Source organism: Pteropus vampyrus, unplaced genomic scaffold, assembly GCF_000151845.1.
Source record: "Pteropus vampyrus isolate Shadow unplaced genomic scaffold, Pvam_2.0 Scaffold16, whole genome shotgun sequence".
NCBI classification, from domain to species: Eukaryota; Metazoa; Chordata; class Mammalia; order Chiroptera; family Pteropodidae; genus Pteropus; species Pteropus vampyrus.
In genome coordinates this window covers 9,326,572-9,344,724 of record NW_011888797.1, presented here as the reverse complement: position 1 = coordinate 9,344,724, position 18,153 = coordinate 9,326,572, and the positions used below count along the sequence as shown (strand labels likewise).

Genomic DNA, 18,153 nt, shown 5'->3' with positions numbered 1-18,153 from the left:
CGTAGTTACACAGAAACAGTAACCCAACAATTATGAACCGTGAGTTGGGCGCTAAAGCACGGGGTTAAGGGGTACCTATCCCAGATGTGGGAGCAGGCAGGTTGAGGAAAAGCTTTCTGAAGCAGGGGATTCCTGAAGCGAGCCTTGAAGGATGCACTAGCCAGATAGAAGGCCATATTCAAGGAAGTAAGAACATAAAACAGAAAAAAAACAAACTTGATATCCTTGAGGAGCTTAACTGCATGTCGTTCAGTGTCTAGGGGCAGAGAAGAGCGGGGGTGGGGGGGGCGGGGGGCGGCGCAGAGCAGTGTCTGACTGGAAAGCCAAAGCCAGATTTCGTGTTAGGGCCTAAGAGTTAGGACTTTTCCCTCTTTTAGTTGCAGATTTTTATTGGAGCAGTGGCATGATGAGATCTGCATTTGGAAAGATCGCTTTGGTAGTAGCGAGAGGCTTGAATGAAGAGTGGTAGACTGGAGGCAGAGAGACAGTTTCCTCGTCTCTGAAAAGGAGATTGAAATATCTCGTCATGGGGTAAAATGAGCTCATATATAAGTAGTTGTCTGATAGGAAGCCACCACAGAGTAAATTCTCAAGAAATGGTAGTTATTTTACCGGTCATGAAATTTAACCGTTCACCAAGAAAACAAACATGGTAGAATGCGTACTAGAATCCAAGCTAGAAGGACTTTTACCTCCTTTGTCCATTACTGGTTTTCTTCAGTAACTAGAACAGTGCCTGGCATATAGTAGGCTCTCATACATTTGTTAAAGGAATTAGTGATTTGGTTTTGAGAATTTAATTTAGTTTTGGACTTTAAAATTAGAGAACTATGTAGGATATCTAAATGGAGTTGACCATTATTTGGCAGTTGGATTTTTTTTGATCTGTAATCCAGGAGAGATAACTGGATTAGACATAGAGATGTGGGGATCACCAAGGTAAATGGGTAGTGATCGGGGCGATGGGATGAGTTATATCACCTAGAGCAAGCGTGTTCTCAGCAGTGTTGCTCTGTTTTGAGGTTTGTACCCTTTTGAGAAGCTGCTGAATCTTGTGAATCCTCCCTGCATAGAAAAGCACAGAAGAAAACAAATTTCCACTGGGGTGTCTGTGTGAGGAGCTCTGCACCTGGGGTTAAGAATCTGTGGCATGCAGTAAAGAGAGGTCTGAGTGTGGCACATCAGACATTTACAGGGCGGGCTGAGGAAGAAAAGTGAGATGGGGAAGTGAGTGAAGGTAGAAAGAGGAAAATCAGGAAAGATTGGGGTCTTTTGAAGCTGAGAATGAGCATTTCCTAAAGAGAGAGTGCCAAATGCTACGTATAAGTTAAAGAAGATATAAAACGTGCACTGAATTTGGCCATCGGAGGTCTTTGGTGACTTCAGCAAGATAACTTTCCATTGAGTGTGGGGGAAAGGAAGCTGGAGTTCTGGGGATTGCATGAAACATGAGGAAGCAATGAAGAAATTGAGACAACTAGGAGAAGTTCCTTCATTTATTTATTTAACAAATATTTATTGAGTACCTACCATACACTAGGCACTGAGCTGGAAGCCGGAGATTGATCCATGAAGGTGGATGTGGTCTCCTCCCTTAGCTGACGTTCTTACTGTGTGTATTTGCCTCTCCCCGCCCCCACCCCGCCCCGATAATGCCCTGAGATGAGTTTCTCCTTGGCGCACGGCTGGGCACATTAAGCCACCAGGGGACTCCAGTTGTTTTGCTGGGTCAGATCCAGGCTCTTAAGTCCAGGCTCTTCTCTCTCTCTTGGGCACCAGGGAGCAAATTGTCCTCTATAATACCAGCCCTTAAAGTCAGGGACACACTTCAAAATAGCCTTGAGTTTGTCCAGTGCTCACTATGATTCTCTTATTTACTGAGTTCATAGAAATCATTTTAATATTTATTTTTACTTTAGCCCATACTAACTCTTGTGGTAATGACTTTCATAAGCTTATTATTTGCAGTATAAAATATTGGTCCTAAATGTAGAAAAGAGGCATGAATACCAGGCCTCAGGAAACCTTTCTCCTAATCCTGGTCCTAGACTTTCTGCTCATAGGGATCTCTCATTTACCTTTTTATTTAAAAAAGTAATAATAAAATCTTTTCTTGGGGGCCTGTCGTCTTTTTATACATATGGAGGCCGTCATCACACACAAGCTTCAAGAGAGCTGAGGCTTGGTTTTCGTAAGGGTAGTGTGTGGAGGGCAGAGAGTGAGGGAGTCTGGCATCCTGGTGCTCCAGGGTTTTTTGTCCCTTTTACTGTAATGGACCAGTGGATTCAAAGAGTGGTATACAGTGATTCTCAGGTTTATGTCTTATATTAGAACTGAAAATGTAAATAATTATCATAAATATGATTTAGATTTTTCCCCAACGTACAGTGGGTTGCCCCTGCTTCTAGTGAAACTCACCTGCCTCTTTTCTGCTTACTCACTTTGTCTTTTAAAACATTTGACTGGATTTTACCTCCTTCTAATTGGATTTTCAGTTGCAAATTCAAAGAATACAATGCGTTCTATCTTCCAGATCAGTTCTAAAAATGTTAAATAAAAACAAGCCTAGTACTGATCTGTTCCTTTTTTCATAGTATTTTTTTCCTAATGTTTAAAGATCCTATTCCTTGGTACATATTTCTTTACACATTATGGATTATAGCGAAGGCATATAGATATCTGTAAAATGCCCAGAATAGTGCCTGACATATTTGAGGTATTCAGTAAATATCTGTGATTGTGTCAGTTTCTCCAGGTTCTCTAGATTGTTTGGTAGTTCCTGTATTCTTTTCAGAATTGTTGAAATGATTATTAATTTGGGTGGAGCATGGCGATATTATATTGGTAATGCACCATCCAACATTATTATATACTAGATTTTTTAAAGCCTGGTTATACATTTTGCCAAACAATTCTTATGGATTCAGCAAAAAACTGTATTCTCATTATGATTTGTGATTTTTAAATTTGATTTCTTTACGCGTCTATTTTAAAAACAGGAAGCTTAATTTTGGAATTAATCTCTTCCCTTTGTGGTAATCTGTGAGAGATTACAATGTAATAAATATAGCATAACTAAAATACATAAAATCATTTAGGATCTTATTAGAGTACTAAAAAATTAGTATTTTATGAGAAATGATAATCATAAACTCATCAAACTCACATACTATTTTATTATATTTAATAATATAAAGTAGGGAGATTATAAAATTTATATTCAGAAGTGAAGACTTGTCTAAGATCACTTACTTATAAAGGACCCAGTCAGGACCTAGACCAGGACTTCCTGGACCGAATCACATCTTTGACCCTTTTGTCATTATGTCCTTTTAGTAAGAGAACTTCATAGAAACTCATATTCAATAAACATTCTCCCAAACATTCTATATCTGTAGCACACTCTAGTAGCTATTATTTATAGATATCCAGTGTATATATAGAGAAAGGGTTTATGTTTTTTGATGAGCTAAAATATGGAAAGCGAATGAACACAAAGAGTGAATTCTCAGGTAACCCAGAATTTTTAATGAGGCCGAAGCCCTAAGCAAATCCGTATCCCCCCTAGTTTACACCCTAAGTTTCATAAGCAGTCATTTTTGTAGATGCCTTTTTCAGAATCCCCACATATCTTACAGTAGAAAAAATAAGCACTTTAATTACCTTCCTCCTCTCCTTTAGCCCTTCGCAGTCATTAGACTGCTTTAGGACAAGCAGGTTCTTGCATATTCCCATTCCTTGAAAACCTTTCCAGTCACTGGTCTTTCAACAGCTTTTCACATTGTTCATTAAATCCACTACATCTATAAACTGTACATCAGTGGAAATGTTTTGTTAAAATTTTTGTTTCATTTCTTATTTATTATCAGATAGTCATGGTTGGAATATTTTAAATCTGTATTAACTGTGGTAAACTTCTACGAATGCTTCCAGTGCTGTATAATTAATACCACCATCGCGAATATTCACTCTTTAAAATATGCCTGCACATGGCGCCTGCCCCTCCCTCTTTCTCCCCCTCCTTCCCCCCTTTACTCACACACACACACACACACACACACACACACACACACACACACACACGTGCGCGTGCGCAAAGCACACACCAAACTGCCATTCTCCGGTAGGCCTGTTTCTGGAGTTGGGAGATGTCAGCCTGCGGGGAGGGGGTGGGGGGAGGAGGAAGAGGTGGGGCTCTACTCTGATTAATTACCTTAGGCATTCAGGGGTGGGGCTTCCTTCAGCCATCTGCCTGAGATATGGGAGGGAGCTGGAGAAAGAAGGAGGGGGAGAGACTGCCAGAGAGGAAGAGAAAAGAAAGGAAGAAACACTAGAAAGAAAAGGGAAGGAGGACGGAATAAAGGGAGATCAATTACCCACCCTTAAATAGCTGGATTGGGGGGGGAGGGGGGTGGTGAGAACGCTGGGGAAGGTGTGCCCCAGCACGACTGCCCTGAAGTGTTCATCATCATCTGTTCCGTTTGGTTTATGGAGAAAAAGAAAATGGTAACTCAGGTAAGATTTGTGTTTTCCTCGGCGTTTTCCTTTTCCCCGTTTGTGTGATCTAAATAAAGATATGGGGGTGGGGCACAGTAAGCAGAGTTTCAGTTATTATCATCTTCTTTGAAAAGGCCAAATTTATTGTTATCAGCTGAAAAGTCTATGTTTTGAGAGAGATGTATCCGTATCCTTCCCCCCAACCCCCGCCCCCCCAGCTCCATAGCAGATTCCTGTTTCCTGTACTTTGCAGCTGTAGCTCAGGAAAGACCCTGTGGGGATTTGTCTACCTCTTTGTCTTGGTTCTGAGAAGAGGGAGGGAGAGAGAGACTGCAGAGGTAGGAAGAGATTCTTGTAGACTGCCAAAAAGAGGGGAGAGGGATTGACTTCCTTTTAAGAATTGCAGAAGAATTTGCTACGGGGAAATCTGATTCCCGATTCACTTCGGTTTCTCAGAATTGGCTATGGAATTGCAGTTTTGCTGCCTTCGTTCTAAATGGCTTATTAAAAATGAAGACTGGGAGAATATGTTTCATTTTCATGGCTTTGTTACTGGCAAAGAATGTTCTCAGGAGGAACCATAGGAGCATTCAGGTGCAGCAGAGGCAGGTAGAGCCCTCCCTGACAGATCCGAATGTATAAATGACAATCCCGGGGGCATTAAAAGGCATTTGAAGGAGAGGGAGTGGGAAATGGAAGATCTCTTCCTCCCTGTCTCTCGCTCTGGCTGTCTCTGGTTATGCCAGGCAGTATCTCATCCACATTTTAGCAAGTCATTCCTCACAAATCAAAAGGTGAATCCTGTTCCGTAGTTTCCCCTGACGGTGCTATTTTTCTCGTTGGCACCCTTCTCTGTGTGCGTTTTTACCCTTTTTGCTTTATATGTAGGGTGAGAGGGAATGTGAGGCTGTGATTTATCAATGAGAGATCATTTGCGTTGTAGAACACTCATGTCCTTTAGTCTCAGACTTAGGATCGTTTGCACTCCAGGCTTGTATGCTCTGTAGGGAAATTTCATCACTGGACAGTGCTTTCCTTTTAAGGAGGTTGCCCGTTTTTTGTATTCTCTCTTCGCTTTGCCTCTCCGAGTCACCACCGGAGGGCGAGAGAGTCGGCTAGCCATCCGGACAGAGGCACTGGTTTAGGAGCTGGAACCCTGTTCCGTTAAATGTTATATAATGCCCCGCAGTGCTGTTTGGAAGGAGGGAAAGTGTTAGGGAGATTTTCCCAGCATGACCTAGAGGAAAGGGAACTTTCAAAGAATCTGTCTTTCCAAAGTAACTCTTCACCAGACCTGAGTTTGGACATTATCAAGAAACCCCTCCCTCTTCTGGAAAGCTGAGAAACCTTTGAAATATTTTTTCTGCCACTAATTATCCTTTCATTGTCAGCCTGATTAACTCTTTTGAAATATTGCTTTACTTTTAAAAATTTCCATAAGAGAGGAGACCTATTTCTGTATTCTCTTTGTTGCTCTGGAGATGATACTTCTTAACCTTGGAGCCCTCATTCAATTTTCATTAACTGGCTATATTGGAGGGTATCAGCTCTCTTCTTTCTCAGCTATTACTGAAGGCTTTTCAACTACTTCACTTTTCATTATATGTATTTTTAAATCAGTGAAAGATTTATTTAAACTAGGACTTTTTATAATCACAGGTTTTTGTGGCCTCTTGGAACATGTCCCCTTAGTTTCCAGAGGAGCTGGTTAAGCATGTGTAAGCACAAGTTAGAATTCATATGCATATGTGCCCACTTAATGTTGTGGTCTTAATTGGTATTTAAGGAAACTATAATTTTAGGAATGAAAACGGAAGAGAAATAGAAATGAGAAGAAGAGATTTCTTGAGGCAGTCTAATAGGTAAATTAAAATCATTATGATTTTCTCAGGATGTGCTGAATGCTGAAGGAAACAAGTCACTTGCTTTTGCCCGTGTAGAAGGTATAGAATATTGAATTTGTGAATTTTCAGTATTCCAGCATATTTGTTTTGGTATATACACTTCCTATGATAATGTGTACCATACATAGTAAAACCAGATGGGCCAAATCTTTACTTGTCCTGTAAAGGTTTTTGGGGGGTGGCTTTATGTTTTTTATTTTTGGGGGTATTTTTTTTGCTCTTTGTTTTTTGTTTGTTGAGCCAGATATCTATAATCCCAATATGCATTAATGATCTGTCACATAAGCTTTCTGAATATAAAATGTCTACACTGCTTATGGCTTGATTATCAAAGTTAAATGATTTATTATTGTATTTAGTGTCTTGACTAGTATATTAAGGAAGGTATTTAGATAAGTTTTTACTATTTGTCACCTAGGCTTTTGGCATCTTGGATCTTAACATTTCTGTATCCTTTAGTTTCCATCACTGACTTGGTGGAAGAAGGGTGAAGGGCTTTGAGTGGATGACATTTTTATCATTAGAGCTATATCATTAGTTGCCGAGTGTGTGTGCTTTATTATATATGCTCTAGTTTTATAAGGCCTGTTTTGGGTTTAATTAGCAAATTGCTCTGTGATTTACAGTAAGTAATTAGTGCTTTGCCTTTAGAGAAAGGAAAAAAAAGGGGCAACTGGTAATTTAATCACAGAATTCTAATATGGTAGATAGACCCGCTCATGCGATCTTATTTTTTAATAGCTTTACGTTTATCTCTTGTTCATGTATGTGTTATAGAAGTAGTTCACTGAGAGACTCTCTTATTTCTGAACATGCGAATCAAGTTATTGTATCTTCTCACATCTATGAAAATAACAACGTGGAATGAAAGGATGGGAAAGAGGAAAAATCATTCTCATAATATGTGTAAAATTAGCAAAACAAAATTGTAAACGACTCCAACTCCAATTAATTTTTTCAATGTTTTACCAAACTCAAAGTCAGTCATACTATTTGATGTCCAAAGGGAAAGTATACTAGGCAGAGAGGAAAAGATTTTGCAGTATGGATGTGAAGGAAAATTTTCGTACTCTTACTATAGTGTAAGACTGCCAGTTTCTGTGGAACACAAAGCCCTCCCTTTCTTGGACAGCTCAGTGCTTTGCTGGCATTTTCTTCAAAATCTGTTTTCCATCAGGACCAAGAGGAGGGAAGGTGTTAAGAATAAGGGAGGTTGGAAAGGGGGTTGCTGTTCCTTTAAATAGTGCAGTAAGCCCATGTGGCAGCGGGCTGCTCTGGAGTGTATTCTTTTGTAATGAATCACCAGTTCCATTGTCTGCTATCTCCCCTCTTTGTAGCTGGAAGGCTGAAGTCTTTCACCTGAGCTGCTGCCAGTTTGCTCTTCTGTTCCAGGGTGATTGGGAGAAGAGGGAAGGGTATTTTATGTCTTAATTAAAGACAGATAAGAGAGCAGGTCTGTTTTGCTTTGTTTCATTTTTTTCTATCCTTTCTGATTTTGTTTTCATTTTTGAAGTGAGTTGGAGTAGGGAATCTGTTCTCTGGTTCTGCTAAGCATATCCCATTTTCTGTGAATTTTGAAAGTCCTAAGAGATGATTTGGTCTCCATTTTGTGGCATTGCTTTAAAGTGATCCCATTCGGTTGCCTGCCAGTTCCACCCAAAGCTCATCCCACCCTTCATCCACAGAGCTTCAGCCCACACTGTTTGTTTTGGCACACTTTCCACTTTCTATGGGCTGCGCAGGACTCTGGGAAGTTGGGGGTTAGGAGGAGATTGTGGGTTGGTTGGAGACTAACTTCTGTTCCTTCACAATGAACCAAAAAAAGCCTCACTTTTTCCAGAGCTTCAGTTTCTTTCTGAATTCTTCTACACTGCTCCATATCTTCAGTTATAACCATTTCCTTGCCAAGACCAGGACTGGTTCTTAAAAAATATCGCTATTCTAAAAATTACTTAGCTTTCCTGAAAAGAAGATACCCAGGATTCCATAAATGTGATTAAATCTGAGCAATTTTGACTCACTAAACGGTTTTTTCTGCCCATTTGCCCTTCTCCACCCCAAGCACATACCCTTTTTTGCCCCTTCCCTTTATTTTTTCATGAATCTTTCTCCTCAGTTTTGCAGTGGAGACTACGTAAGCTTAGAGTTTGACCACCTGCCGTGGAGGTTTGTGTTGCTCCAGAGCACATCTCCATGTTGAAAGGTGAATGCCACTCCTCGTCCCTCTCAGTGACAGGGCAGAGCTGAAAGGCCTGGTTTTGTGCCTCCAGTTTTCTGTTCTTCCCTGAAATTTTTCAGACTCATATCTATATAGATTGCCATGTGGAAACAGTCTCATCTCTCTTTTGACTTCTGGTTCATGGAGTGTTCACATTTTAACTTCTTTTCATGTAATTCCTTACCTTGGGTTATTTCTTGGACATCTCCATGTCATATTCAGACAGATCTTCACTCGGAGCCAGTCACAGTGATGACACAGCCACCTGTGCAGCCTGCCGCCTCCTTTTGCTGTACTGTTCCTCTCTGGAATCTGATTTTGTTGGTGTCCCCAGCATTCCCTTCTGGAGTCAATGCCTTGCTCTTTTTTTTTTTTTTTTTAACATTCCAAAACTACCGTCAAGTTGTTCTTAAACATTTCTTCACAGCCCTTCATTTGTGAAATCTAACAAACAAATGGAATGCTCCCCTGCAGTGACTGCTTGCTTTGCTGTTTTGAATGTAGCAATTCGTGATCGGGCTCCATGCTCAACTTCTTTTAAGCAGCCAGAAATACTGCAGTCTGCCATGCTTAACTGTTCCTCTCTTACTATTAGAATGATTAAATATAGGAAACCTTGGCATCAAATAATTCATTAGAGGTCATTGCCAGAGTAAATGATTTTAAAAGCAGGTCTGACTTTGTCACTCCTTCCAGGTTCCCTTCAGGCTCTGAATACGGCCCCATGTGATCAGGGACCCTGGCTGTCTCTTCAGCCTGTCTTCCTGCTGCCCTTCTCTGCCCATATTTTGATCCAGTGACACTGGCCTGTTTGCTATTCCCTTAATATACTTGCATCCTCCTGCTCAGGGCCTTTCCTTCTGTTTTTTTTCTGACCTCAAAATGTTCTTCCCTCACATACCCATATGGCTTCTCAAGGGAGAGCTCTCCTTTGACCTTCCTATCTCAACTTGAACTCTCCAGTCTATTCACTTACCACTGATTTTAGTGCTTATCATTACTCGTTATATGTTATCTGTGCCTCTTCCCCCAAAAGAATAAAAGATTTATGAGATGAGGGACCTTCGTCATCAGTCTGTTACATTCCTGGTGTCTAGAACTGTGCCTGGGATGTAGTCATAATAACAGCTAACTAGCTAATACTTGTATATGGTTGTCAGGTACTCTTTACCTACATTAACTCACTGAAGCCTCTCAACAACTCTACAATTATCCCCATAATCAAAAAAGAGGAAACCGAGGCATATAATGGTTAGGTAACTTGCCCAAGTTTATATAGCTACTAAGAGATGTGGGGATTCACATCCACGGACTGGCTTGGGAATTCATACTCTTAAGCACTGTACTCTAACGCCTCTTACAGGTATTACATAGTCAGTAAATATTTGATGAATGTGCGAATACATTCATTTAGTTGAGACTCTGATTTACTTCTGGAATTCCCGTCTCTGACTTATTCAGGGCTTGGATGGGCTACTTGTAATAACACTATTGAATAAAATAAATTCAGTATTGTGATATTATAATAATAGGTAACATTACAGAGTACACATTATGCATTAGGTACTATTGTCAATTCCTAAGGCGTTATGTCATTTATTCCTTTTAGCAGCCTTATAAGTGCTATTAGTGTCCATATTGTGGAAATTAGGGAACAGGACTACAGAGAGGTCAGGTGGCTTGCCCAAGGTGATGATGTCAGGATTTAAACCCAAGGAGTTTAGCTCCAGATTCCCTGTTGTTAACTACCAAGAATAATGACCGTTGTTGAAATAACTTTTTATTTTTGCATACTTCTTTGCACCAATTTTACATACAAATCACATTTACATACATAACAATTATACTTGTATCGTATATCACTTGTCAATTACTTTTGAGCTTGGTGGTATTTTTCATGTTTTTTTCCCCATACATTAGATTTTGAGATTTGAGAGGTCAAATAATCTGGTGTCTCTGGATACAGACAGAGATAGGTTTCAAACTTGAAATCTATTTAATTCTAAATTTGCACACTCTTCCATTATACAACCAGCCTCATAAAATAAATAGTTATGTTTTGGGGTGTTAAAAAGTAGAAAAGTTTTCCAGATGGCGAGCTAAAATGTGTTTTCATTATTGTTTTCTCACTCTTCCTAGTTGTATCATCCAAAGTCACATGGAGAAGTTTAATCTCTCTTCTTCATAAAAACCAAATACTTGAAGATAATGGCTAAGTGTTTCCTTTAATCTTCCGTTCTCTCTTGGTTCATCTTATCTACTTCCTTTAATTATTCCTCATAGATCTGAAAACATATGGCTTGCAGAGTCTTTACTGTCCTAGACTAATTGCATCCATTCATAGGAATGATTTATCATTTATATCTAATTTCTTAGTAAATATCAGTTGTATTATCGAATATCATATCTTTATTATAAGTAGTTTTTTTTTGACATGTTTGACTTTGCTCACTTTTCAAAGCTTATTTATCATGTATTGTCAACAATTTATAACTTTAAAAATAAGGGGATATTACCCTTAACTCTTAGGTTGAATATTGCTTTTCTGTTTCACTGTAAAGCATGCTGTCAGCTGATTGGCAACAGTCTACCTGTCTTCCAACCCCTGGGTCTTGCCCAGGTCCTTCAAAGGTTGCTAACACTGAAATTTTTATTTTTAAACTTATTTTTTAGAACTACTTTTTCGAAGATGCTGGTTGGATCAACCTATGACATATTGTCATTTGATCACTACTCTTGATATCTTGAAATTGTATCAGAAGAGTGTTGGAAAGCCAAAATTAAGAATTAGTCTTTAAAATCAGTAGCAACAATACAATATGACCATTGAGAATAGAAGTAAAACACGGCAAAAAAAAATTAATGAAACCATTAAAAGTACTCTGTTTTAATATTTATTATAAATCTAATACCATAGAAATATTGTTATATTAGCTTACTTTGGTTTATTTGTTCTTTTTATCATGCCTCTTGAATTTTTTCAAAGGCAATCATTTTCAGAATATTAGAATAACATTTCTTTTTTAATTAATGGCTCAGGAAATAGGTATAGCTAGACTACTATTAACAAAAGGAAATACAGTTTTTACAATTGCAATTTGAAGTCATAACTGGAGATATTTAATTCATTCAGAATTACAGGGTAAAGTTCTACAACCAGAATTTAATATTTCGTATATAAAGGAATACTTAAGCAGAAAATATGGTAATGTTAATCAATAATTATATGAAATTATAAGAGTTCTTTTATATCCACAAATATAACTATTCTTTTATCTAATATTATGAGATCCCTTGTAAGAAGTTTTGAAGAGGCAAACTGAGACTTAGGTAAAGGGGATTTTGAAAGACTTGCAACCTTAGAGAAGATATCTACAAAATTTTCAGTTAATGGCTGCATGGTAAATATTTTTGGCTTCACGGGCCACGATGTCACAGCTGTTCATCCCTGCTGTTGGCATGAAAGAAGTCAGATGATGGGGGCGGCTATGTTCCAGTAAAACTTTATTTATGGACACTGAAATTTGAATTTCATGTAATTTCCAGGTACCACAAAATATTCTTCTTTTGAATCTTTTTCAACTCTTTAAATTGTAAAAACCAATTTTAGCTTTCAGGTGTATAAAAAAGCAGGTGGTGGGCCAGCTCTGGATCAGAGCCAGACTGCCAAGCTCTGACTTGGAGGGATTTAGGTCCTCCCTGCTTTCTTAGCATAGGGAAGGTTTTCCCGTATAGCTTGATGATAGGACACAATCTTGACAGTTCAACTGGATCCCCGTGCGACCTTGGATCAGCGTGAAACCCCTGACCTCTCTCATTTTCTCCCACAGAAAACAGGAAGATTCTTCCCCTTCTCTCACTTCCTTTCTCCTTCCACCCCACTCCGCAATCTGGACTATTTGCAGTTCCTTAAATATTCCATATTTTATACCTTCCTGCTTTTCATATTTTTGTATGTATTATTTTTCGTAGATTACTATTTGGGGCCAGAATAGCTCTTTTCCCCACATGAATAATTTCTTGCCTCTTAAAGGTGCAGCTTAAATGCATGTTAATATATAGAATGGGTCCGCTTTTGAAATGCAAAACAGACTTAAATTGAGTAATTACACACCCCAGTGCTTATTACTTAAATCAGTTAATACTTAAAATACAAAGTCCTTTTAAAAATGGACGTTTTATTTCGCTAGAAGAAAGGATTTTGGAGTAAATAGCTATTTGGGGAACATACAAATCTCTTATAGATGTTCCAGTGGAAGGCTGTGTATGTCCAGAAGATAGCATGCAGGTAAGTGGCATGGGAGCTCTAGCCTCTTGGGGAGTCAGGAAAGAGAGAAGAGCATGACCCCCAACAAATGTGGAAAAGTGACAATGAAATTTTAGGGTTCGGCAAATCGTAGTAAGTATACCAAACGTGGTATAACTAGTACAGCCACCTTCCTCTCTCCTTTTCCTTCCAGTCAAGATGACCAAGAGTTAGAGTCTCTGCACACGACTTTTGAAAAGTTGTCAACACACTTATATATTACACCATAATCATTCCATGTCATTTTCAAGGCTCACCGTTCATTGTTTTTTCAGTCTTTTTTTCCTCTCTGTATTTCCTTTTGGATAGTTTCTCTTTCAGTGTTATCAAGTGTGCCGATCTTTTCTTCTGCAATGTCTAATCTGCCATTAATCCAATCCAATGTGGTTTTTTAAAAATCTCAGATAAAGTTTTCATCTCTAGAATTTCGATATGAATCTTTATTCTAGCTCCCATGTGTCAGTTTTTCTTTTACATACGATTTTTCTTGAACACATGTAATACAGGTGTTTTAATGTCCTTGAAATTAATTGTTTTTTTCACCTTTATGGATTGTATTTTCCTGCTTCTTTGCGTACCCTACGATTTTTGACTGGATGCCAGACATTGTGAATTTTACCTTGTAGGATGTCATATATAGATATATTTTCTTGAGCTGATTTTCGCAGAAATAGTTTGATCCTTCCAGATCTCATTTTTCAGTTTTGTTAGATACCCCAGGGCTCTTTTTAGTCTCAGGTTAATTTTTCCCCACTATTGAGACCAGACTTGTTAGTACCCTAACTGATGCCCAGGTTATCAGATTTTCCACTCTCGTTGTTGGAAATAGGCTCTGTTCCTGGCACTGGGTGAGCTCTTGACATTATTCCCTCCAGCTCTGTGGGTTGGTCCTTTCTCCAGCCTCAGGTAGTTCTTCACGGACATGCGGTGACTATTCCATAACTGAAGGGGAATTGTCTGTAGATCTTTTGAGTTCTCTGTCAGTGCAGCTGTCTCTTCTGCAGTTCTCTTCCCTGTGAACTGCAGTCGTCTTGGCTTCTCTAGACTCCTCAGCTCATGGAGACCACCAGGCTCTGCCTGCTTCCCTCTCTCTATGTCACTGCCTGGAAACTTTCTCCACTCAGTCAGCTGGGGCAGTTATAAAGCTCATCCTAGGTGTTTTGTGTCTCAGAGATCACTGTCCTTTGTCTGCTGTACAGTGTCTTGAGTACTGTTTCATGTATTTTGTTCTGACTTTTAGTGTTCGAAATGGCAGGATAAATATGATTACTCCATCTTGATTGGAAACAAAAGTGAGACCACTTATTTGTAAATGAAAATTAAATGATATATCATTTAATATAGGCCTACTTTATGAATGAAAAATCAGTCGATCAGTAATTTCAAGGAGGAGAATGTATAAGATGCATAAATAATTAAAATACAAGGTGGAATATGATAAATTCCATGAATATGGTGTCAATAAAGTACCATTAGAAGTTCAAATGAGGAAAGAATTCGTTTGGGAAGTTTGGCTGAGGTTTCGGAAGGGGTGAGAGGAAAGGCTATGGCATGTATTATTTTGTGTGTGAGTTATGCAAGACATTATTTGAATCTAGAACCAAATTCTTGAGTACTGAATGAGATTCGGTGGTAGAATAGTTTCCGAGGGTGTTTAGAACTAATCAGATCAAAGGTACAAATAGTTCTTTAGCAAAAACATGTGGACAAGTTCACAGGAAAAATAGGATTTCCACGGATAGAATTTGGGTTCGGGTTCTTGTTGGTTGTTTAGGATTTCCATGTCTTTGTAGTTCAGCATAATTTGTGATCTGTTGTGGAAAAGGAGAAAGATCTTTTTCTCCTATGAATTACCTATCATTGCAATTCTAGGGAATAAGGAAGGAGAAAAATCAAAGTACTGTTTGTTCACATAAACACTGTAGAAGGTAGGGGCACTTTGGACTGTGAAAATGACGATCATTAAAAAATATTAAAGAATGTGGATGCTACTGTTTAGAGATTTCTTAACTTCAGTTAAGTGGTTGCCTGACTTTCATTTCCTAGCATAGCAACTGGGACCAAAAGTTCATCCACTATGTGCTTTAATCTTTTCTCTCTTGAGGAACCAGGAGACATTTTTGAGAAACTGGGAATGTATTGTTTGGCTTAATTGCACTTTAGCCTATGTTTTACATAAAGCCTTTAGTAAGAAGAATATGATCCCCCCCGCACCCCCTGTGTTTGTATTAATATGACTTTATATAAAAAAGAACATGAACTTTAAGGGTATAACTTAGCAGATAGGTCTTATATTGTGGAATACACACACACATTTGCACTTTTTCCTTCACAATGATTATTATCTCTACCACTTTTTTTCAAAAGCCAGAAGCAAAGAATTTTGTATACTTTATCTCAGTTAATTCTTATAGATAACGCATTAGGTAGCTATCCTTCTTCTCATTTTACAGATAAAAAAATTTTTGAGGTATTGAGATGTTAAGTGACTTGTCCAGAGTCACACAACTGTGTATGACAAAGCCTAGGTTTGAACCCATGTTTATCTTATTCCCAAGTTCATGCTGTTTCTACCCCCTTTTGAGGAGATAGCCAGTACATTAAGTATAAAATGAAGAATACAAGGCCATAATATTTATTTAACTTTTTCTTTGCATAAGAAAAATCTCTATAATTCACTGTAGCCAATACTTTGAGAAATGTCTGCTAATTTTCCTAATTTTCCTTAGGTTCCTCTGGGATAAGTGCAGAATTGATCAATTTGGCTATTCTATACACAACTTTAGTTTCCTGAAATTTTATCTCAGCACAGAGGTTTTATAGTTTGATGGTTAGTATTTCATGTGGGAACATTTGTTCAGGGTAAGAGGGAAATAAAGTATTGACTGTTTTAGAGTAGCTCTTAGCCACTTTTGAGAGGGGAATAGATAAACAACTTAATGGCACTTTGTTGATTGACTGTTACAGAAGAAAATGCTCTTTCACATGGTAATATACCTAATGTTTCTTTTTGTTTATTTGTTTTACTGTATGCTGCCCCTTTGGTAAGGCCTCTAAATCAGCGGTCCCCAACCTTTTTGGCCCTGTGCACCATGACCGGTGCTCCTGTGAGAATCTAATGCCTGATGATCTGAGGTGGAGCTGAGGCGGTGATGCTAGCGCTGGGGAGCAGCTGCAAATACAGATGATGAAGCTTCCTGGCTCCCCTGCCCGCCATTCACCTCCTCCTGTGTGACGCAGTTCCTGACAGGTCTGCGGCCAGGAGGTTGGGGACCCCTGCTCTTGATCACAGAAGCACAGATTCTTAGAGCTAGAGTAACCTTTATTTTACAAATTAGGATACACATCCAGAGAGGTGGGGCAGTTGTCCAAGGTCATATGGCAAGGTAATGGCAGAACTGGAACTAGAGTTCATTTTCTTATAGTCTCTGTCTAGTGTTCTTTCTACCTTAAGAACATCTGCCCAAGAAGTTCAGACTTTTAACAAAAGATGTTTTATAGAGACTAAAATATCAAGTTTATATGCTCCTTATTACTGAAAGGGAAAATCTTAAAATAAGTAAAAATCACGTATCTTGGGCATTCTTTGCTGGAAAATTCTTCTCATATATGAAGCTAATCTAATTGATGTGTTAAAGATAATAATGAAGTTTGAGGTATGGAAGATTATAAGTGGGCAGAAAAACAGAATGTCTTTTGATTTTTTTTTTTTAAGTATGCTTGAAGATATTTTGTTTCTGTTTGTTTTATGAGCATTTAACTTGACATGGAAAGATTGGCAATGTGGAGTGAAATCCAGGAATGCTTCGTTACTAAGCAACCATTAAAGTATTGTCAGCTTCTTTTTGGTGCCTTAGGGACTGATTTTAGATCTCAGTTCTCAGTTTTCTGCATGCCACCTCTCTTAAGATGGATATCTTCCCTCACTCTGAGGCAGGTTTTCCTGTTCAGTAATAATAACAGCTTATTTATGATAGCATTTTGATGGCTTCTTCCAACATAGGACTCTAATTTTTTTGTTTAGGTTTGTCACATTATGATAAAAGATTAAATATTGTAGTCACTAGTTTGTGTTTCATTGCCATTCCTGACTGAAGAGTCACAGTCCATGGCATGACTTATTGACTCGTGTTAGGGATCCGTGGGGTGACGAGAAATGTTTTCCTCCCCTGAGACTGTGGTCCGACCTGGGCCACCGTTGCATTCGGAAAGAAGGCAGAAGGTGAAGAGTTAGGCATTCTAGTGGGTAAATACTTGACTTTTGTTTTGTTTTATTTTCTGAGAGTGATTAAACCCTTGAAAGTCTTTTGTATTTGTCAGGACTTAGAACATCTAACACAGTGCTGGATGTACTTGTAGTTGGCATTTAGACTATGATTTACAGTACACATTTAGTTCTGATACTTCTCTGGATTGCTTTGCTTCCTATAATCAAAATATATCGGATTTATTATAGCATCAAGTACAGGGCCGTTTCACGAATTGTAGTAAACTTTACATTTTCCTGTAAGCTTCTCTGATTTGCTTTTACTACATCTTAATGTTGTTAAAGGATTATTTTAAAAGAAACAGAAGTTCATTAACTCATGTCCTTTCTCATATTTAAAAAGGAACCTGGACTTCTGGAGTTTAACTATGGTTGAAATCTTTTATGGAAGATAAATCACGACTTCTGGGTCAAAATCATGGATACTTTCACTTGTATAAGACCCACTGAAATAACAATACAAAAGTACAAAAAGAAATAAACCCGTAACAGCAGATAGAAAAGGGTGAGGGATGATATTACTAATAAAAAAGAGAGTTCAGTAAATTTCTAGAAAAGTTAAAGCAAATGGGAACCAATTGCTGAACGAAATGGAGGAGAAGGGAAAGCCTGATGATTCGTAGAAGGGGACTGCCAATGGCCTGGAAGCCGCTCTGCCCAGCAGGAACCCCAAGGACGCTCCGAGAGCGGGAGTGAAGATGGGATGGAAAGCAGGGATTCTGTGTGCATTACGTAGGAGATAACGCAGCTTTTGAACCCCTGCCCAATGGAAATCGCAAGCATTTATTGTGCTACTTCCTTTCTCCAGCATTGAAAAAGGAAAAACAAAAACCCCAGTTTGTTTGACTCCAAAGAATTCAGAACATTTGGGGAAATTTAATTCTTTTTGTATTAGATATTGGCCCCTTTTCTTTAGTCTTGATATTTGGGGGATATGAGAGGAGGCCATTCCGTACTTTCC

At 38.6% G+C, this 18,153-nt stretch overlaps 1 protein-coding gene across 17 annotated transcripts in view; it reads left to right on the top strand.

Annotated features, from left to right (window-relative positions):
• RBFOX2 (RNA binding fox-1 homolog 2) overlaps positions 1-18,153 on the top strand; it is a 252,781-nt gene that overhangs the window by 166,607 nt on the left and 68,021 nt on the right. Inside the window, exon 1 of one of the 17 annotated variants that reach the window (XM_023527402.1) lies at positions 4,249-4,515. The exons of 13 other annotated variants lie outside the window; for them this stretch is intronic. In XM_023527402.1, coding sequence (XP_023383170.1) covers positions 4,489-4,515 — 27 coding nt within the window. In that variant the 5' untranslated portion in view covers positions 4,249-4,488. Of the gene's footprint in view, positions 1-4,248; positions 4,516-4,661; positions 4,836-18,153 lie in introns of those variants that run through there. 3 more of the 17 variants (XM_011387294.2, XM_023527401.1, XM_023527397.1) reach the window with 3 other exon arrangements.